Below are 21,389 nucleotides of genomic sequence, written 5' to 3'. Positions count from 1 at the left end.
GTGCAGACTGTGTTGCATAAATCAACTCAGAGCCAAGCTACAAGTGACACCTTACATAGGTTGGACACTTGTCAGCTTACCTCAAGTTTTGATGGGAAATGTAGGTGTCCTGGTTTTACAGCTTGGTTCTCCATTACAACTGCAAGACCAGGATGCCTACATTTCCCATCAAAACTTGAGGGAAGCTGACAAGTGTCCAACCTGTGTCAGGCGTCGCTTGTAGCTTGGCTCTTAGTCCATTTAATAAAATTGTCCCCAAAGTCCATATCTTCGAATATCTTAAACAAAAATTTCCAGTTTAAATTGTCAAAGGCCTTCTCAGCATCTAGGAGAATCAAAGTAGCTTGTCTTTCATTATGTTTTTCTAAATATTCCCGAATATCCAATACTGTTCTTACATTGTCCTTTAGATGCCTAGGAATCCACTTTGGTCTTCATCATGAATAATGTCCCGTAGGATACTTTTAAATATTCCTGCCAAGATTGATGCAAACAGCTTATAGTAATTATTTAATCGTGATATTGGCCTGTAGTTTCTTGTCAATGTGTGATCTCTTTTGGAATAAGTGTTATGTTGGCCTCCTTCCAGGAGTCCGGCATTTTCCCTCCCACTAAAATAGAGTTCATCGTCTTTTGTAAAGGCTGAAGAAGTTCATCCTCAAAACACTTATAGTAGCTACTTGGGAGGCCATCTGGTCCAGGAGCTTTTCCCAACTTACTCTTTTTTCGGCTTCTCCCACTTCTCTTACTGTTATAGGTCCATTGATAATTTGTCTTTGTTGTTCCGTGATCTTAGGTAACTTCTGTTTATTAATATATTCATCTATTTTTTACACTGACACATCACAACTCTTACACAGATTTGTATAGTACTAATAAAATGCCTTTTGTTTATCTGCAGTGTCTGTTAATGCCTTATCTGCCTCTCGCATTTTCAGTATCATTCCCTTTTCTCTCTCCTTTCTCAATTTATAAGCCAACCATTTTCCTGGCCTATTTACATATTTAAATGTTCTTTGTTTAGCATAATTCGATTTAATTTCCATTTCTCTTGACATTAACATCAATACTTCTTGTTGTAAGATCTTAATATGTTACAATATATTAGTATTTCCAGGAGCTCTCTTGAGTTCTTCCTCTTTGCTCTTCATCTCTTTCAAAATACGTTGCCTTTTCTCTTGGTTCTTTGTTCTCAATTGAGCATTATATTGAATTAGGAAATCTCTAATATATGCTTTATTTGCATCTCAGACCATTCTCATATCTGTACCTTGGTTTAAGTTTAATTCAAAATATTACTTTAGTTTATTTTTAAGGCCTTTGATAGTCCCTTCATTTTGTAATAGAGCTTCGTTTAATCTCCACCTAAAAGTACCCCTTTTCCCTCTATAAGTCATGGATACTGGGTTATGGTCTGAAAATGTCTTGGGTAGGACCTCTATTTTAACCACCTTGGTGGCAATGTCCCCTGATGTCAGAATCATATCTATTCTTAAGAAAGATCTATGTCTTTCTGAAAAAAAAGTATACTCTCTGTTACCATTTTTCTGTCTCTACAATCAATTAAGTCCAAATTGTCCATTAGATAAAAAAAAAGCTTTAGGTAGTTTACCTTTGTTCATCTTAATGTGTTTCTCGAAGCATCTATCTATCTTTGGATCAATCACTCCATTCCAGTCCTCCATCAAACAATAATTTTCATATGCTAGATCTGTTAAACAATGCAGACGGGATAAACTCACGAAGTGGCTTTTGATCCAAGCAGATAGTCGAGTGGAAGAAACTCCCACACAGCAAATTAGTAGTGCTGTCCCTCAGCTCACTTGCTGGGCATCCGCCTTCCTTGCCTTCCTCACAGGAACTCCTGAGATGGTCATTTATTTATGCTTCTACCTCATCACCTGTGGTATGTATGAGATAGCATTTATTCTAGTTATCATGTACAAAGTATATTTTCCTCCAAGAATGAATCTGTTATGTACTTGATGGATATCATAAAAGCCCATATGCTGTAGGCTTGTGTCATTATCCACTTTCCAAATTCCTTTAGTGCATGCAGATGTTCTCCACCCTGCCTTCTATGTGCTGTGCTAAAGGGCAGGAGTGGGTTCAGTAAAGGTAAGAACAATAATGTATATTTGTAACCAAAAAAAAAGAATGGAGACTGCAAAAGGTTAAAGCCAGAAATGATGAATATAAGAGAGGGTGTACATTTACACAAACAGCTGCCTCCCAGCTTCATGTAATGACTGAAATATAAATATTATTATATTTTGACTTTTCCACTTGCCACTGGTGATTTTCCCCCCAATGTTTCTCATTTTCTGAATATCCACACTAGTCCTCCATTGTTCCAGGGGTTCACTTTATCAAGGCACTGTGTAGAGTACATAGCAGACTGCCACTGCAGTGGAAAAGTTGGAAATTTTGCTTTAACTAATGCTACCATGGTTACATGCTTGTATATCTTTAAAAGAACTTTACCCAGCCCAAATGTGAGAGATGAACAGTTACTTTTTGCCAAGCTGAACTATTTAAAATCCCACAATAACTGTGGTGCGTTATGTGCCATCAAGCTGCTTCTGACTTATAGTGATCATATGTTTGGATGACCCCCCAAAAGATCCTATTATTCACACCTTTGCTCGGGTCTTGCAAACTGATGGCCATGAATTCCCTTATTGAGTCCAGCCATCCCATGCTGGGTCTTCCTCTTTCTCTACTGCCTTCAACTTTACCTAGCATTATTGTCTTTTCCAGTGAGTCATAATGTAACCAAACTCTGAAAGCCTCAGTTTTGACATTTTAGCTCCTTGGGAGAATTCAGGCTTGATTTGATCAAGAACCCACGTATTTGTCTTTTTGGCCACCCATAGTATCCAAAAATGTTCTAATATCACATTTCAAATTAATTTTCTTCCTGTCAGCTTTCAGCATTGTCTAACTTTCACATACATATATAGTAATAGGGAATAACATAATATGAATCGTCTTGATCTTGGCCTCCAGTTAAAGATCTTTTCTAATTCCTTTATGGCTGATCATCCAAATCTCTATCTCCTTGTGATTTCTTGGTTGCTGTCTCCCTTTTGGATGATGATTTAACATACAGGAAAAATCTTTAAAAATTTCAGTTTCCTCATTGTCAACTTTAATATTGTGTAATTTCTCAGTAACAATTACTTTTCTCTTCTGGATGTTAATCCTGCAGACTGTTTGCCAGTTGGAAACCATTATGTTTCCCCATATTCTCTCCTAACTGTAGCCTCTTGTCCAGAGTACAGGTTGCACATCAAAACAATCAGATGTTGTGGCACACTTATTTATGTTAAAATAGTTCATAGCTTTTCATGATTGACATAAATGAAGTATTTGCTGTACTCCATAAAACACAAATGTTTCTGCAATTTCTTTCATATGCTCCAGTAATCATTGTAAATTTGCAATATAGTTTCTAGTGCCTCTTTCCTTACTGAATCCGGCTTGAACATCTGGCATTCCATATGTTGTGGGAGTCTTTTTTGTAAAATGTTGAGCATCGTCTTGCTTATGTGGTAAATAAATGAGATGGTCCAATAGTTGCTACAATATTTGATATCTCCTTTTTTGGAATTGGAATGTCAATTGTGCTTGTCCAGTTTGTGGGCCATTGTTTTGTTTTCCATATTTGTTGGAATATTCTGGTTAAGACTTTGATAGACTCAGTTTCTGCAGCTTGTGAGGGCTCTATGGAATATGGAAACCTAAGCAAAATTCTCAGTGATAGGAGGTTCAGGAGGTCATTAATTCATAGGGTCATCATAAGTTGGAAGTGACATAAAATACATGATAATCTGCTCCTGGTCTTGTTATATCAGAGAGAACAGAGGTGCTGTAAGGTAACTTTTTGAGTTTGAAATATATAGTCCAGATGGCAATCATGACTTCATATACGACGCTACAGCCTGCTTCTGGAAGCACTCTGCTTTGCATTTGATCTGGGACCAAGACGTCCAGCCATGATGTCACTACTGACAATAACATGTCTTTTCCTGTTTCAAAAAAAAAACCCCTTTGCAATAACACATTTCCTTTTCTTTCCACAGAGTTTTAATTCAGTAAAGAAATGTCCAATCAAACAACTGTTACTCAATTCTTCCTGTTGGCATTTTCTGACATCCGAGAGCTCCAAATTATACATTTTGTGGTGTTTCTTTCCATTTACTTCGCAACCTTGCTGGGGAACTTCCTTTTCGTCCTGGCAGTAGCCCAGAATCCCAAACTTCATAGCCCCATGTATTTCTTCTTGGTCAATTTATCATTATCAGATGTTTGTTATATCTCTGTCACCATCCCCAAGTCCATGGCCATTTCTTTGACAAGCAACACACTGATTTCTTTCCCTGGCTGTGTCACCCAAGTGTTTTTAGTTGTCATCTGTGCAACTGCAGAGCTGAACTTTCTCTCTATTATGGCTTATGACCGCTATGTGGCAATCTGTCATCCCCTGCAATACACAATGGTCATGAACTGGAATGCCTGCTTCCAAATGGCAGCTGCTGCTTGGATTGCCAGCTTAATAAATTCTGGACTGCAAACTGCAAGCACCTTTAGCTTAAATTTTTGTAAGTCTGCAGTTACACAATTTTTCTGTGATGTGCCCCAATTGTTACTGATGGCTTGCTCTGATACAACAGCCATTTTATGGTTTCTGATTGCTGTTGTTCTTACTCTGGGATCATTTTGCATCTTTTTAATATTATCTTCGTATGTGTTCATCTTCTCTACTGTGTTGAAGATTCGTTCAGCTCAAGCCAGGTACAAAACCTTTTCCACCTGCACGCCACACTTGACTATATTTAGCTTGTTCCTTTCTACCATCATGTTTTCTTATTTTAGACCCAAGTCCTTATCTTCACCATTAGTGAACCAAGTAGCTGCTGTTTCGTATGCCATTTTGCCACCACTCTTGAATCCCATCGTTTATAGCCTGAGAAACAAAGAGATGCAAGGGACCCTGCAGAAAATATCAAAGAAGCTGTTTGGATCTTATTTGATGTTCTGATAAAATTTCCATTGAAGTGCTTTAGGGTGATATCCATATAATTAGCTTAGGTAAAAGGTAAAGCTAGTCCCCTGTGCAAGCACCGAGTCCTTACTGACCCATGGGGGACGTCACATCACAACATTTTCTTGGTAGACTTTTGATACTGGGTGCTTTGCCTTCCTCAATCATCTACACTACCCCCAGGAAACTGGGTGCTCATTTTACCAATGTCAGAAGGATGGATTCGGTTTCGTTTTCTCAGCCATGCCGGACGCTCCTCTTGGCTGGTCCGGGAGGAAACGACCGGGCACCCTGACCGGGCGGCTGACCCGCAAGGATTAGCCCCCAGGACTCCCAGGGAGGGAGCCAGGGTCCGGGACGCGGCGGGAAGAACTCCCCGAAATCAATGCGGGGGGGGGAATTGCCCGTTTGTCCCTATGGAGGCCGGCAGATGTGCGCGGCGCCTCGAGTGCCGCCGGGCAACGAGAAACGGCAAGTAAAAGAAACAGGCGGAAGCCTGTAAACAAGCGAATCCCTTCTGTTCTACAAGCGTTTGTGAAGGAGAGGTTGATCTGAAGAAGACTCGCTCTTCCCCTTCGTTGAGTTCCAGAATTTTGTTGGCGCCCCCCCCCCCCAAATGGCAGCAAAGAAGCAAAGTCCCGCTCTCGGTAAGTCAATCTCGGCTACCTTGCAGAAGGGGGAGTCGCTCGAAGAGTTGGTACGCAGGGCGGTGGTGGAAGCTATAAAACCCTTTGTTGACAAGCTGAACGAAACTGATCAAAGGGTGGGCTCAATTGAAAGCGAGGTGAAAACCATTAAGGCAGCAGCGGGGGGGGGGGCAGAAAAGTCTGCTCTGGAAAGTGCGTCACTTGTGAAGGCTACAAAAAAGGAGCTGAAGTTGGTGGAGAACCAGCTGATCGGGCTACAGGTGGAACGAACGCAGACAATTTTGCGTCTCCAAAACGTGAAAGAGGAGGAAAATGAGGATCTGTGGGATTTGGTCTCGGAACTACTGGCGACACCCGCGAGGACGACTAAAGAAGAGGTCAAAAGCGCCATTTTGGAGGTCCGTCGGGCTTCTTCAAAATATGCAACAAAGCGACAGTTGCCTCGTGAGATCATTATTGACTTTTCATCTAAAAAGATTCGGGACACCATCCTATATAACTCATACAATGCGGATTTGGACTTTATGGGTTTGAAAGTCAAGATTTTGAAGGACGTTCCATTTCTAGTCCGGAAACGGCGTTTTAAATATAAAAAGTTTGCAGCACTTCTGAGGGACCATGGAATAAAGTACAAATGGTTATTCCCGGAAGGAATATGGTTCAGATATAAAGATCAGGCCTATAAGATATTATCAGAAGATCAACTAAAGGATTTTGAGAATAAAAACCCAGAACTCTGCTGCACCAAGAACGAAGAAAAGGAGGAGCCGGAGGGGGGGGGGGGAGGAGGAGAGCATTGCAACAGCAGTTGCACAGAGAGAATTGCGTCCGGGACCTAGAAGGGGGAGGAAAGTTTAATCAGAATTTGAAATGTTTATTCTCTGTATGATTAACCACTCCATCATTATTTTATGGAGCTATTTTTGTATTATGACAGTATGAAGGGAAACATTGAAGTGTAGTGTTTAGTGTTTGTAGTTCATTCCCCCCCTTTTCTTTTTCCACCCCCCCTTTGTCCCTTCCCTCTCCCCTTTCCTTGTGATAGTTTTGTGTAGTGTTTTGTAGCTATGAAAAATAAAAAATTTATTAAAAAAAAAAAAAACCAATGTCAGAAGGATGGAAGGCTGAGTCAACCTTGAGCCAGCTACCTGAACCCAGCTTCCACGATGATCGAACTCAGAGCTTGGGCTGCAGTACTGCAGCTTACCACTCTGTGCCACAGGGCTGGTAATTAGCTTAGTTGTACCATTATGGATATTGACAAATTCACACTGTCCAGACATTTCTAAGGAAGATAGATAATATAATTGATACATCATTTTAGTATCAATATATCTGTTCATATCTGAATCATGACAGTAAACTCATCTAAAATCACATAAGGATCTGTACTGACTGCTGGCCACTTTGAAATCGTTAGCTTTATTTGCTGGTGAGTTATGCCTTCCACAAATAACCTTAGAGTCAGAACACACGAGACAAAATACCTAGATTCAATTTGTGTTCTCTTACCTAAAGGTTTGCCGGGAAGTGTAGGCGTCCTTGCAGCTTAAAGTTTAGCATTTACAGTGGAGGCGTCCTTGCAGCTTAAAGTTTAGCACTTACAGTGCAGGCGTCCTTGCAGCTTAAAAGTTTAGCATTTACAGAGCAGCGAGGAGGGAAGTGCAGGCGTGGGGCACCTTTCCTCCCACTCTCAAGGTGCATCATGGCATTTTTCCTTCCCCTCACCCGGCCTGGCCCTGCAGAGCGATGCCTGGCTGCACCGGGAGACTTTAAGCTGCAAGGACCCCCGCACATCCCTCTCTGCTGCTCTGTAAATGCTGAACTTTAAGCTGCAAGGAAACTTGCACTTCTCCCTGCTGTTCTGTAAATGCTAAACTTTAAGCTGCAAGGACGCCTACACTTCCCGACAAACCTTTAGGTAAGAGAACATGAGTTGAACCTAGGTATTTCATCTCGTGTTTTGACTGTTAGCTTCCATTGCAAATAGCATTTGTGAGCTCATAAAGGTAGTCTGGGCCAGGTTGTCCCTATCCTCTTCGGTTTTGGCATTACAACTCCCATCATCATCCTGAACCTGATGGCCAATATTTCAGTTCCCTAGCTTTACTTTCTGATTAGTTGTATCTGTCAGAGACAACTACAACTTCCAATACAAAAAGTGAGGAATGGGGGATATCTGCACAGTGTCTTGGTTAGGATGTTTCAATGCTCTTTCAAGTTTGACTCTGCATCTTCCAGAGTTATCCCAAAGCAGTTGACCAGTTTTTAGGCTCCAAGCTTTATTTTTGAATTAGTTATGCTTGTCCTAGATAACTTCACCTTCCATTGCAAATAGTATTTGTAGGGCAGGGAGTCGAGGTGATATTTTCCACCAGCCCTGTATGTGCTGCCTGCATTTCCCTAGCTTCTCATGAGTAAACCTTTGCTTTAGTTGCAAATGGCAGTTGGATATTGGGGAGATAATATATGCCAGGATATTCTAATTACCTTCATTTTTGGCCACGCAACTTCCATGATCATTCATCCATTTTGAGACTTGTAGCTTAATTTGTGAGCCAATTATGCCTGAGAAAGAAGGGAGGATAGACAGACTAAAGGCTGGACAGACAGATCTTTTTATTTATATTCATGAATATTTGTCCACCTTCTTTCTTTCTCAGGTCCATGCGACTTGCAATAGAGGACAACATGTTCAAGAGGTCCTCTGTATCTGAGTTTTGCTCATGCAATTTTCTCGCATTCTAGGGCTCCAAATTTTTGTATTGGTTTGTATTGTGCTGTACTTGACAACCATAACTGAATATCATCATTACTGCAATAACTTTGGACCACCACCTGCATTTCCCTATGTACTTTTTCCTGATGGACTTGGCCTTGACTGCCATTGGCTCCGTTTCTGTTGCACTATCAAAGACTATTACCATTCCATCATGAATACCCAATTGATTTCACATTCTGGAGGCATTGCACACATTTTGATCTTTCCCCTCTGGAAGTTTTGCCCTCCTGACAGTGATGATGTATACCCTTATTTTTTGCATAGGTTCTAGGGGTCTAATAGAGGAACTAAACTGGTAACACAAATGTAAGTTAAGAAATTTCTTTGAAACAAACATTTCGACAATCAGAACAATACAACTATTTTTTTTTTAAGCAAACACATAGGGTCTCACCACATGAGACAAAATACTGTCGAATTGCATGGGTAATTCAAGTGTATTTTGCAATTTGAGTGTATATGAGTGTAATTTGAGTGTAATTCAAGTGTATTTTGTCTCATATGGTTTGACTCATAGGTGCAACAAAGAACAGAAACTTGCAGCCACTGATATCTGACTGATGTCAGAAAACCAATCTAGGAAGACAGCAATCTGAGCAATATGGAGACATTCTCCAGCCTTCAGCTCAGGGTTAACATTGTCAATCAGATACTTAGAGTGAAGATCCAACTCCTAGGCTTATGATTGCAGGTCCAGCATTGAAGAGTGAGGGGGTGAGTGTGGCTGGCACAAAGACACAGAGATGACTTGCTAGAATTAAAAAAAGCCACAGCTTTATTAGTTTTCAGTTCATGAAGCATTGGCACAGCATAGGGTGTGGATCTCAGCATTAGCTAACCTGCCTGCCAACCAATGACCTCCCTCACCCCTTCATCCCATCTGCTGAAAGGATGACAGGCCACGACATTCCATGTGGGCACATACCTCTGTGTGGATTTCTCTGCCACCTGGGAGTGAGCACAAACCAAGAACCCTCCTAGGCTTGTCCCAGCAATGCATCACCCCCCCCCCAAGATTCCTTATGGGGATTCCCAAGTATGGGGAAATTGAGCTCACAGGCCCTGTTCCCTCCAAAAGATCTGTACCCCATGCCAAAACTGCCCTACCAAAAATTGTGACTGAGGGCCAAGCTACAAGTGACTAATGACACTTGAATGGCAAGTGTATTTCTTCCTGTTCACTTCCCCTCCACTTAATCAATTTGCCATTCAAGAGTCATTTGTCACTTGTAGCTTGGCCCTAAGATAGAATATTTCAGAGTCTAAAATACATTACCAACAAGCACATTACTGATTCCAAAAAGTAATCATGCAACAGGAAAATATCAAACCCACAAGCCATTACAAATGCCCAACAATTCCCAGAAAAGAGGCTGGGATGGGTGAAAAGCCAGTTCAGGAGGAGAGTGTGGGAGCCCAGACAGCTCTGTAACTTATTCCCAGGAGGCATACCAGAGGGAAGACTTGCCTTCAAGGTCCGTCATCTGGGAGCTACCCGATAAGCCAACCAGCCTGCTGCAGATTGGCTGCCTGGTGATTTTGAATCAAGGGCTTCCCACGAAGCCCCACAGAGCCTAATGGGAACTGCCAGGCCCTCAGAATGGTGGTGACTTCCACACACTGCACCTCCACATGTGGTGGCCCAAAAATGAAGCCCTTGGTGAGCCCAAGGCTTGGTACCTTTGCACACAGCAGTACTGCAGTAATGGCTGGATGATGCATGACCCAGGTGATATTGAAGAAAAGGTTTACCAACATCCTCTCCCAGAATTTCCCCATTATAATTCACATATATCACTTCACAGTGGAAATCATTGCAAGTTGGAGAAGTTCATTGCAACAAATTGAAGTCTGAGCTCCTGACCTTCAGGCTTCTGTGCGGATAGCAATAAAAATAATAGTTTATTTTATTAGAGGCTCCACTCCTGCTTACTCTACTCACCAATCCCATAACATGGGCTCTCACAATATGTAATTCAGTTAAAGTACTGAACGAACAGTTCTGCCTCCTGCTCAAAGAGTCACTGGAATGCTGGATGAAAATACAGCAAGATCAATCATTCTTTTGTGAACTATAGCCAAAATTTGATTTATAACAAATGTTATACCCTGCCTTTCTTCCCAGTATGACACCCATTTTAATCTCCTCTGCTCATTTTCACCTTTACATGGACATTGTGATATAGGGAAGCCATGCTATAGGGTGAGTCTTCCAGCTTCCCATTCCAGTGTCTGCCCAAGCTGAGGTGCTGGTGAGAAGAAATGGAGGCAATGGAGAGCAACAGCAGCTGATGGCACACTGACCTCATTTCTGGTCCAATTTGCTTTATTTACAAATGTATACATGACACAACTGGAAGCAAAGAAGGAGAACTCCTACAGGGAAGCAGATCTGCTACCATACATTAGAAAGAATGATCCTGAATCCCAAGGGGCTTTATCCAGTTTCCTGCAGTGTCTGTCATCTATATTTCTCTTTTCCAGAATCTAAATTGCTTGCTGTTTCTTCAAACACACAGGGACAAGGGTTGAATCCAATCAGCTTTTCCACTTGTGAAAAATGAAAGATGTGACCTGCCTGTAGAAACAGAATGTTGGATGGAGAATTGAGGAAAAAGGAGAATTGGATGAGATTGAATGAAAAAGCTGATTGGATCCAACCCCTACAGCTGTCTCCCCCCTTCAGCTAAGAATGGAGTTGGTACCTTCTCCAAGTACTAATGGGTGCTTGGTCCCAGTCATTTGCTTACAATTCAAGCCCATCAACGAGATACAAACATGGAAACTTCACTATTTCTTTTGCTATAAGTTGTGGTTTCCCTTGGAGAAACTGTTTTATGCCAAGCCTGTATAATATGTTTGTTCACATTAAACAAATTCTAAACTCACAACAGTATGATTTACAGTGCTGACCTCTAAGATGTATCAAGAGTCATTATGGCGCACCATGGAAAATATTATGTGGCATTGAATAATATTGGGATGGATCAAACCAAAGTATCCTTGTTCCAGCTTAACAATTCTTCCTTTAATTTAAATGGCTTTTCCTCCAATGAAAGATCAACTTAATTTGGAGGAGAGCTTCAACTCTGAGCCAAAACAAAAGATAGGGTATAAGTAAATCAGCCCTCTCCCCGCCCCAATATTGCTCAGTGGATTGAGCAATAAAATAGGACAGGAAGAGAATCCACCTCACTATGAAGGCTCAACTTAATTTGAGTCTATGATATTGTACATTGTACATTGAGTAATCACTGGCAATGCTTTTTAATGTTACTTTTTGTTGTTAAAGCAGAAAGGCTGAATGAGCAGACACAATAGCAAACTGGATCATGTATTTAAAGTGAAATCCTTAAAGCCTAAAACCTTTCCCATTGCTTTCTTGATCTCCTTGTTTCTTATACTGTAAATCACTGGATTCAATAGGGGTGGAACCAAGGAATAGATTACACCAAATATCAAATCCAACTGTGATGGGGCATGAGAGGCAGGATTCAGGTAGGCAAACGATCCAGCAAGTATGAATATGGAACAGACAATGAGGTGGGGAATGCAAGTGGAGAAAGCCTTTTGCCTCCCCTTTGCAGAAGGCACTCTTAAAACAGTGTTGAAAATCTGCACGTAAGTTACAATAATATAGATAAAACAGCCTAGTGTAAGGAAAACAATAATCCCAATACTGCTCATTTCTATTAGATTTAAGCCAGAACAAGACAATTTTATTAGCTGTGGTATTTCACAGAAAAATTGATTTACTGTATTAGAGCAGAAGTGGGTTGCAAAAGTCCCACAGGTGTGTATCCCTGCACAGAGAGAACCAGTTATCCATACCCCAGCAATCATTTCAATGCAGACCTGCCTATTTATTACCATCTCATAATGTAATGGATTGCAAATGGCAACATACCGATCATATGCCATGACTGTGAGGAGGCAGAAATCAGATGCCATGAAGAAGACAAAGAAGAAGACTTGAGCAACACACCCTGAATAAGAAATGTGTCTGGTGTTCAGGAGGGAATTGATCATGGATTTGGGCACAATGACTGAAACCTGACCAAGGTCCTGCATGGCTAAATTCATCAGGAAGAAGTACATGGGGGTGTGCAGGTGGCGATTAGAGGCGACTGAAGAGATGATGAGAAGGTTCCCTGTTACTGTTGCCAAGTAAATCATCAGAAAAACCATGAAGTGTAGAAACTGCAGTTCCCGAACATCTGAGAATTCCAGGAGCAGAAAATCAGACATTTTTGATGTGTTGGACATTTTTTCTGAGCAAGATGTTGTATAATCTTTGAGGAAGGAAACATAAGGGGAAAATTAAAAATTACCATTTCTAGTAGTATTTTAACTGCAGTCATTGAATTTGATGGTGATGACCATATTTTTAATCCTGCCCCTTAGTTCCAGACTTCAGTGTGTGGGGGAAAAAACATGCAATGCAGTAACAGTGAAGTAAAAATTGGCACCTCTAAGCTCTCTTTTTTAAAATACAACTGCAGGGCAACTGTGTAAGAAGCAATCCCTTTGGGGGAAATTAATTTACAGTGAAATCCTAAACAAAGTAATTCCAGTCAAAGCCAATTTAAATCAATTGATTTCAACTGGGGCAACTTTGCTTAGGATTTCACTGTTAGCCATCCTATGTAATTTGCCCTCTATCTCCATCTAGAGGGTCTCAATAAAATATCCATAAAATCCTTGATTTAATCACTGCTGTGATTAAAAACATTTGAGGTGGGGAGAAGAACTGAAACACTGATAAGCTGGTTTCTAGTGTACTGTGGTGGGGTGGAGGGTGGAAGAAAGGTGAATTGTCAGAGATTCACATAAATCCACCAGATGGTAATTTAACCCAAATTCAATTTAAGGCTAATTCTAACAAATGTATTGTCTGCTTTTCTTCCATATTTAAGCCTGGTATTTTGACTGGTTGAGCCACAAGTAGGTATGGGAGGAACAGTTTCCATCCTCCACTTCTCAATTTTATCAGTGAGGTACTTAAGGCTCAGCTAAAGTAACTCACCCAAGATCACCGTGTGAGTTTCCAAGGAACAGCCAAGATTTAGATTTGGATCTTCTAGAGCCCAGTCCATTCTATCATGTTGGCTTTCAACAGTGGGAGATTAGTCTTCTGCAAATAACCCATCCATGTAATGACCTGAATGTATGAGTATGCACATATATTTCCATGTGAATACTTCCTGTGGGTAAAGTTTTGTTTACAGTTCATACATAACAACATGAAGTAATTGATCATATGTAACAAGAAGAAATAAAATACTGCTTGCTTCCTCACCATCTAATTAAAATGGATATGCAAAAAATTGAGATCATTCACTGGGTATATACGGAAAGAAACAAAGGCCCTTCACTCATGAAAATGATGTCAGTGTCCACCAATGAATGTTTTGACATGAAATTCCTTCAGGTAGACATTACAGCATATATAAACAAATACTACACATATATAGAAAATCTTTATAACAGCAGCTGAATTAAGAAAGAAGGGGTGCTATAGTGGAGATTTTCCATATGATATGGAAACCCCGTGTACAGAACAATCCTAAGCACAACTGATTTAGAGTGCATTCCCAAGAACATTTTCCTGAGAGTAAGCCTTGTTGTATAAACTTGAGTAGGATTCTTAGCAGAGGTGCTCAGGCTTCCCTGCTAGCCAAAGGACTGGTAGTGAACATCTTGCACAGATTCTGGCACTTGCTTGAAACCCTGGCACCAGTAAGGGATGAGGTGGGTTCGTAGAAGCCCTGCCACTTACCTAAAATGATCAGTACTTGAAATTACTTACCATTGGTCTTTACACACTTTTTTCTTGAACAGGTGTAAGCTTTTCTGGCCCTTTTAAACTCTGTTTCTTATGGCCATCCATGTCATTTAATAATCTTTTCTTTTTGAGGTAAAACTCTTTACTGTCATGAACCAGCCGTTGTCTATGGGAAGCAGTTAACTGATACATTTTGTATTTCTGGAGAATTTCTCCCCAGAGTCTTATTCTAATTTAATTATCTGAGATTAGCTCAGTGTAAGATGTGAGAATAACAAAAACACTCCTGAAAACAATGTCCTTCTTATCACTGTTTATAGTTGATTTTTATTAGAAGTTTTAATGTCTATATATCAGATGTAGGATCCTGTAACTTGTGAAGAATATTATTTAATTATTAAGAAAGAAAGAAAGAAAGAAAGAAAGAAAGAAAGAAAGAAAGAAAGAAAGAAAGAAAGAAAGAAAGAAAGAAAGAAAGAAAGAAAGAAAGAAAGAAAGTCAGTTAGTTAGTTAGTACAGGGCATTCATTGGCAGCATGCACACCACAAAGTATGTTTTTTATTACTGTGATTGGCTGAAGTACACCATCATCCAAAGAATCATACCTCTAGTTCAGATTAGAATCAGAAATGAATTGAAAGGTGTAAGGAGTCATTCCAGTAATAATGTAGCCTTCTTCTGGCGGAGTCTTCAGTCACTGAAAGTGACTAAGAGTATGTGATCTGGGATTTGTAGCATGGCTAAATATCAGGCTTTATGCCAATCCATCATAATCTGGATATACCAGTTCCAGTTGGAGAATCCTGATCAGTAAACTGGAATCCTGATCAGTAAACTGGATCAGTAAACTGGATTCCAAGAGCCCAGACTAACCCAAGCGTATTATATAATTGTGCAAACACTGCAGGCAGCTTCTCTAAGATTTTTCCACCCAGGCATGCAGGAGAGGCAACACAGTCTCCCTTGACCCATGCCAATTCTCAAAGCTGGCTGCTCTCCTAGGATGTCTCCCTGCTCTCTCTCCTTTTCCCCACCAGCCTCACTCAAACTGCTCTCCTGACACAGAGGTTGTCTAATTTCTGAGCTACTTTGCATGCATATGGGAAATGGTTCGACTGGTGCTCCTGTAAAGAAATCTCAATAAACAGCATGATTGGATGTAACGGGTGACAACTTTATTGATTACAGCCATTATAGTATTGGCAAGGTATTGGGCAATGGATCCACTCCATTGAACGGCCCATCACTGTTTAATGCTATCTTCCCCCAGTAAGTGTTCTAACCATCACAGGATGGCAGGTGATGTACAGCTTTCCCAATGTAGCCAGACAGCCCCTGCCACTTAGGGAGAGGCCTGCAATGGCCCATCCAGATGGATACTCTTCAACTCCTCCCCTGATTCTTTAAGCGGACCCCAAAAGCAGGGTGAGCTGCCTGTTCCACATCACTCCCCCCCAGTGGATCTGGTACAAGGTGCCCCAAAACTTCCTAAAGTTGTGACTAGCTACACCCCTTGCTCCTGGCTCCCGGGGCACAGGTGCGAGAATAGTCCTGTTTCCTTTGCTGTCACCTGAACAATGGCAGTGACCATGTGGGCTGCCAGAAGAGGAGCCCACCACCCTTGCACTCCTCCCTCTGCACCCTCTGCTCAATGCTTGACTCTGCTCCACCCTAATCCCCAGCTGCAAACTTGCCAGCCAGTAAGTCGACAAGTTTCATTTGCATCCCTATGGGTAAGGGTGAGGGTGGTGCTCTGGCAAAGAATACACAATACACAACATGTAATGGTCCACAATTTTATTGATTTCAGCCATTTGAGCTCTGGCAAGGCACAGGATCTGCTGCATCCAATGGCACACAGCTGTTCGATGCTATCCTCCCCCAAGATGCCTGCTGGGCACTGCAGGATGGCAGATGATATACAGCCATCCCAATATATCCAGATGGCCTCTGCCATCCAGGGCGAAACCTGCAATGGCTAATTTGGTACTAAGGAAAAATTCCTTCCTGGCCCTGGCTATGTGAGCACCACAAACTGGCCTGGGCAACCAAACTGCAACCACCCAGGTCACTGACCCCTGGCGAGCAATTCATTCCACATTCACCTGGCATATTGCTGATATCATTATTTCCACTTGCAGGCCTGGCTACTGTCAGGGGCCAGTATGCCTGCAACTAGAACAAAGAAGAATTAGCACTGGACCTGCTCCTTATGCATTGGTTGTATGCTTTTGAGGCCCATCGTCCCTTGGATTTTATGCAGGATGTGGGCAACCTTGCTTCCGCTGCACAGGTAGCTGCTCAGATCCTCCAATCCTAAAGGAGTGGACCTGGACTCACCTGTGGGGAACCCAGCAGCCTCCAAACTCACCCTAATGTGGAGATGAATTGGAAACTGGTAATAAAAGCTCCATCAGTGCACATGAGCAATAGTCCCATGGTCATAGTGCAGCTGGAAAGAAGAGTGTTATGGCCAAGTTCCACCAGCTCCCCTTTTGCTCTGTGTGCCAACTTGCATCTAGCAAGTGGCTATTGCAATAGGAGTGCAGTTCCCACCATCAAACTTGATTTACTCCCTGACAGCCCTCCCTCCCCAAAAGGGCTGCTGCACACCATGCACATGTGTACAGTGTATATACTGGCCTGGGGTGAGGACTGTAGCAGCCTTCATACACATGTTCAAACTGGCCCCTTCTCCTTGGTTAAATTCCCAGCACACCCTCTTGACCATAATGCTCTGGAAACCGTCTTTTCCCAACTGACCCTCTTCACCTCAGCCGTGGCATGGTGCCCCGACTGTCACCAGGCAGACTTTGTCATCAATCTGATTCCTTCTTTTTTGCTCACAGTTGAATGCAACCTTCCCAAATTCCTCATCATACTCCATGATAGCCAGATTGCCCACTAGAGAGTGACTTTGTAGCAAGTTCATCCAGTGGCTGATGAGATGTCATCCCTTCTCTAGGTTGCAGAAGCAACACCCATGCACATGTCATACCTCACCATCCAGTTATCCAAAGTGTTCTCAACCACTTACTTTTTGCTGCCTTTCTTTCCTTTCTTAATAAAACTGCAGTCCCCCCAAGACCACTCAGAGTGCAGAAGCATAATGACATCCATAGTATCTGTCCAGGATGCACTCCCTGATCTTTTTCACTAAATGTAGGCCAGGCAATGTCTCATCTGCTCTTAGGGGAGACACTAACCACTATAACTAGTAGCATCACTCTTTACCCCAAGCCACCTAGGCTCCTTTAACATCCTGCTTGCCCCATATCTTTGCTGGCAAGCTGAGTTGGCAAGGCCTCTCATGTGAGCCTTCACGTCCCGGTAGTCATTTGTCCTGAAATCCAGGAAAAACTCACCTGATGAATCTTGCAAGGTAGATAAATTGCAGTACAGGTCCAATGTCTCATTCTGTGGGTGCCTCTTCTATACTCTGCTTTCCTGGCTTTTGACTGGCCCTGCTCAGTACAGCCAAAAAGGCCACTAGATGCTTCCTGTGGTGCGCCCAGCCCCTCAATCTGCAGAATCACAGGATGCAGTCCACCAATTCTTGTGCAATACCAGCTGACCCCCCAGGGGAACCCATCAGTAAACCTTCATTCACCATGCCATCATAGCCACAACTGTAGGCCCAACTGGCCCCAGGCAGCCCTGGCTGATTCCAAAAGCACCCACTAGCAGAGCAGGCATGCCACTGTCCCTGAAGTGAGAGATGAGCTTGTCCACAAGACCCTGCAACCTGGCAAGCTTTCGTAGACTCTGACTACAAGTATGATCACAGAGCCTCACAGTGGTTGCCATAGCCTGCCCCAAGAAGCTGAGCCCAATGAAGTACAGACTCACAAAACAGGCCCTTGCTGCACAACCCCAAGGGAATCACCGAGTAGCAATGCTTCAGGCAGAGTGCCTGATTAAAGCCCATTGGCCCTGCAGATGCCCAGGTCTATCCTTATGTCTGCCACTGTGAATTAGGTGAAGCAACATGAGAGAGGGATCCTAGGCCACACATGCCACAGTAAGGGCCTGGCCAAGCTCCCAATTCCATGAGGCAATGGAGGGCAACAGAACAGGGGCCTGGTGATACAGTGGGGAGAAGGAGGTGAAAGGCCCTCTCCTTCCCACCACCCCTGCTGCTTCAACACACATGGGGGAGGCCCTCAGTGCAGCTATAGCACAGCAAGCCACATGGGGAGAAGTCCGTGGCCACAGGATCACAGCAAACAATTAAGAGTGGCTGAGGGCATCTTGTTCATGGGACCACAGAATTGGTCAGAAGTTCAATTTTCTTGAAACTTGATGAGTCTTTAGTGGGTAGAGAGGAAAATTTACAAGGTTTCCCATGCAAAGAGAACCATTAAGCGAAGGCAACCCCTGGCTAAAAGCTATTATCAATGCAATTCCCACTCTAGGAATAGGTTTTCTGAAAATTAAGTGGAGTTTAATTGAAAAATGCTCACCAGCACCCCAGATAATTTTCATCATAGGGAATAATGGCCAAATAAATTTGAGGTTCTCTAATCTTACTGAACCAGATTAGAGAATCTGACCCTGATTTTAGCGATACCAAAATTTTATGATATTCCTGAAATATGGATCTATATTCAACCAAATTTGGGTGTGTGTACACCCCTAGAATTGACATGTTGACTGCTGCAAATCTCCCTCTACCACAGGAAGTCAGCATCATTACTGGAATGTAAACTTTGGTTTCAATGATAGGTCTGTCTTGTTTATATCAGAGTATTATCTAGATTAGAGGCATCAAACATAGGGTGAAAGTTCATGTCAATGCATCACATTCGTAATGCATGCTGTGATGTGGTTGCTGCACACAGGAGGGATGATTCAACATTGGTGAAACCAGAACTTTGAATACCACTCCCAGGCTTGATTTTTACAGAGAACTGTTGCATTTGTAGAATCTGACCACAGGTAACAATATCTGGATGATGCAGGATCCAGGTAATGGTGAAGAAATGATCTCCCAACACCGTTTCCCCAGGATTCCCCCTTTCTAGTTCACACATATTTCAGCAATAATTACTGTGAGCTGGACATGTTCATTGTAAGAAATTGAAATCTGAGCTCCTGAAGTCATGATGACCATCAGACTTCTGTGAGAATAGCAACTGAAAAGAACTTCTTTTTTTTTACTAGGGGATTAACTCCTGCTTGCTCCACTTGTGAACATCATCTTTTGTATGAGAGCAACATGTTATCATAGTTAGAATACTGCATGAGCAGTTCTGTCTCCTGCCAAAAGAACTGCAGGAATCCTGGATGAAGAAACACCAAGACCAATCATACCATGTTGGTGAACCAAAGACAAAATTACATTTATAACAAATGTTATGCCCTGCCTTTCCCATCAATGAGGACCCCAAGAGGTTTGCATTGTTCTCACCTCTTCCACTTCATCTTCTCAAGGACATTGTGAGGTAGGGATACCTGGTCTCAAGCTACAGTGGGAGGCTCCTGGCATCTCCATTTGCCTGCCAGTGTCTCAGGTGCTGAAAGGAGGAAATAAGGTGATGGAGAGCAGTAGCACCATGCTGACATTGTTTCTGGCAACACCCAAAAGGGAAGAAGTGGATAAACTAGAATTCACAAAAACTCTATGGCCAGATGCCAGTACTTCAGGCTCTGCCTCTAATTACACCTAGGGCCTGGCAACTCTATTGAAATACACTCATTCTTTATTATCAGGAATGCTTCAAATTCAATCGGAATTCTTGAACTCACGGTGTTTGATTCAGTTGCCATTTCAATACATCCTCCCCAGTTCTCCTTATTATAGTCTCCTCTGCACATGAATTTGGACCCACAGGTCCCACACCCCCAGCATGAACTTTTGGACCTTTTCCTTCCTTCATACCAGCAGGTCTCACCCTTGCACAGTCAAAAACATTTGATCTGACTGATATTCTGAAGCATCACTGATTTCATTTCCCCCTGTAAAAATACAATCTGAATTGTCTCTGTTTCTTCCAGAATTTAAATTTCTTTCTCTTTAAACACAGCAACATAGGATTAGATCCTATGGATAATACAAAACAACCGGTTGCACTTACCAGCATTCATGTGATTTAAAAGCTAAAAGAGAGTATTTACATATAATAATTTTAAAAAAATTAGTGTAATAATAGGGCAAAAGTAAGAAGTCTAGCTGGATCCAGCCTGTACAGCTGCCTCCTCCCTTCAGCTAGGAGGAGAGTTGTCACTTCCTCCAAGTACTGTTGGGTACTTGAACAGAGCCATTTCATCACAATTAAAGTCCATCAATGAGAGATCAACACTCATTAAGAAACATCACTATTACAAGATAAGCTGCTTTATAAAATGTCTGTCACAGTAACCAGATTCCAAATCAGGTAGTTAAGAGAAATTCTCTTAATTCCTGGGTACTCAGTATTCCCTGGAAATTCAACAATCTTTTATTTTCCTCTTTTTGGAATTTGGGGTCAATTTCTAGATAATTCCTTTTTGAACAAAATGAAATTTGAAGAAAGGAGGGGCAGGAATTTTAGAATCTCACTCTGGACATGCTCAGAAGCAGAGAAAATCTTCCCAAGCCTTCCTATCTTCCTGCTTGAACACCATCCCGAGGCATATAACACAAAGCAACTGTAAGGGCTAAAGTTACAAAAAGGTGTCTTGATTTCTGTTTGAAAAGAAATGAAAGAGATATCCTGCTCTTAAAAGAGAAAAATAAGAATAAGAGGAATCAATGGCTATATCTAAAAAGTGGAAAAAAATCCCACCCCATTACAATGCTAATTCCAAACTCACAAGAATATTGTTTGCAATATTGGCATCTAGAATGTATTCAGGCTCATTAGTACCATGGAGAATATTACATGGCAACGAATGATACTAGATCCAACCATTTTCCGAGTAGCTCCTACAGCCTAAAGATTCTTCTTCCACATTGATCCAAAAGGAAAGGTGGGGTATAAATGTGGTCAGTAAAATGGTTGGATGGGGTAGAATCCACCATCTCACTCATCTATGTTGACTCAAATTAGCATTGTACTTTGGCTACTCACTGGCTATGTATATTAATAACATTTTTGTTGTCAAGACAGACAAAAATAATAAACTCACTCACATTCGTAAATTGGA

General features: G+C 41.9%; 1 protein-coding gene across 1 annotated transcript; it reads right to left on the bottom strand.

Annotated features, from left to right (window-relative positions):
• Window positions 1-11,806: 11,806 nt before the first annotated feature.
• On the bottom strand, window positions 11,807-12,742 carry LOC129339373 (olfactory receptor 14A16-like). Its single transcript, XM_054993957.1, has one exon. The coding sequence runs from the start codon at window positions 12,740-12,742 to the stop codon at window positions 11,807-11,809; it is 936 nt and encodes a 311-aa protein (XP_054849932.1).
• Between the last annotated feature and the right edge of the window lie 8,647 nt (window positions 12,743-21,389).

This window comes from Eublepharis macularius, chromosome 12 (genome assembly GCF_028583425.1).
Source record: "Eublepharis macularius isolate TG4126 chromosome 12, MPM_Emac_v1.0, whole genome shotgun sequence".
Lineage (NCBI taxonomy): Eukaryota > Metazoa > Chordata > Lepidosauria > Squamata > Eublepharidae > Eublepharis > Eublepharis macularius.
The sequence above is the reverse complement of the archived record's forward strand: the minus strand, read 5'-3'. Positions and strand labels throughout refer to the sequence as shown.

What these genes read in the sequence shown, in the direction of transcription:
- LOC129339373 (XM_054993957.1), bottom strand. Translation starts at nt 12,742, where the DNA reads ATGTCCAACACATCAAAAATGTCTGATTTTCTGCTCCTGGAATTCTCA.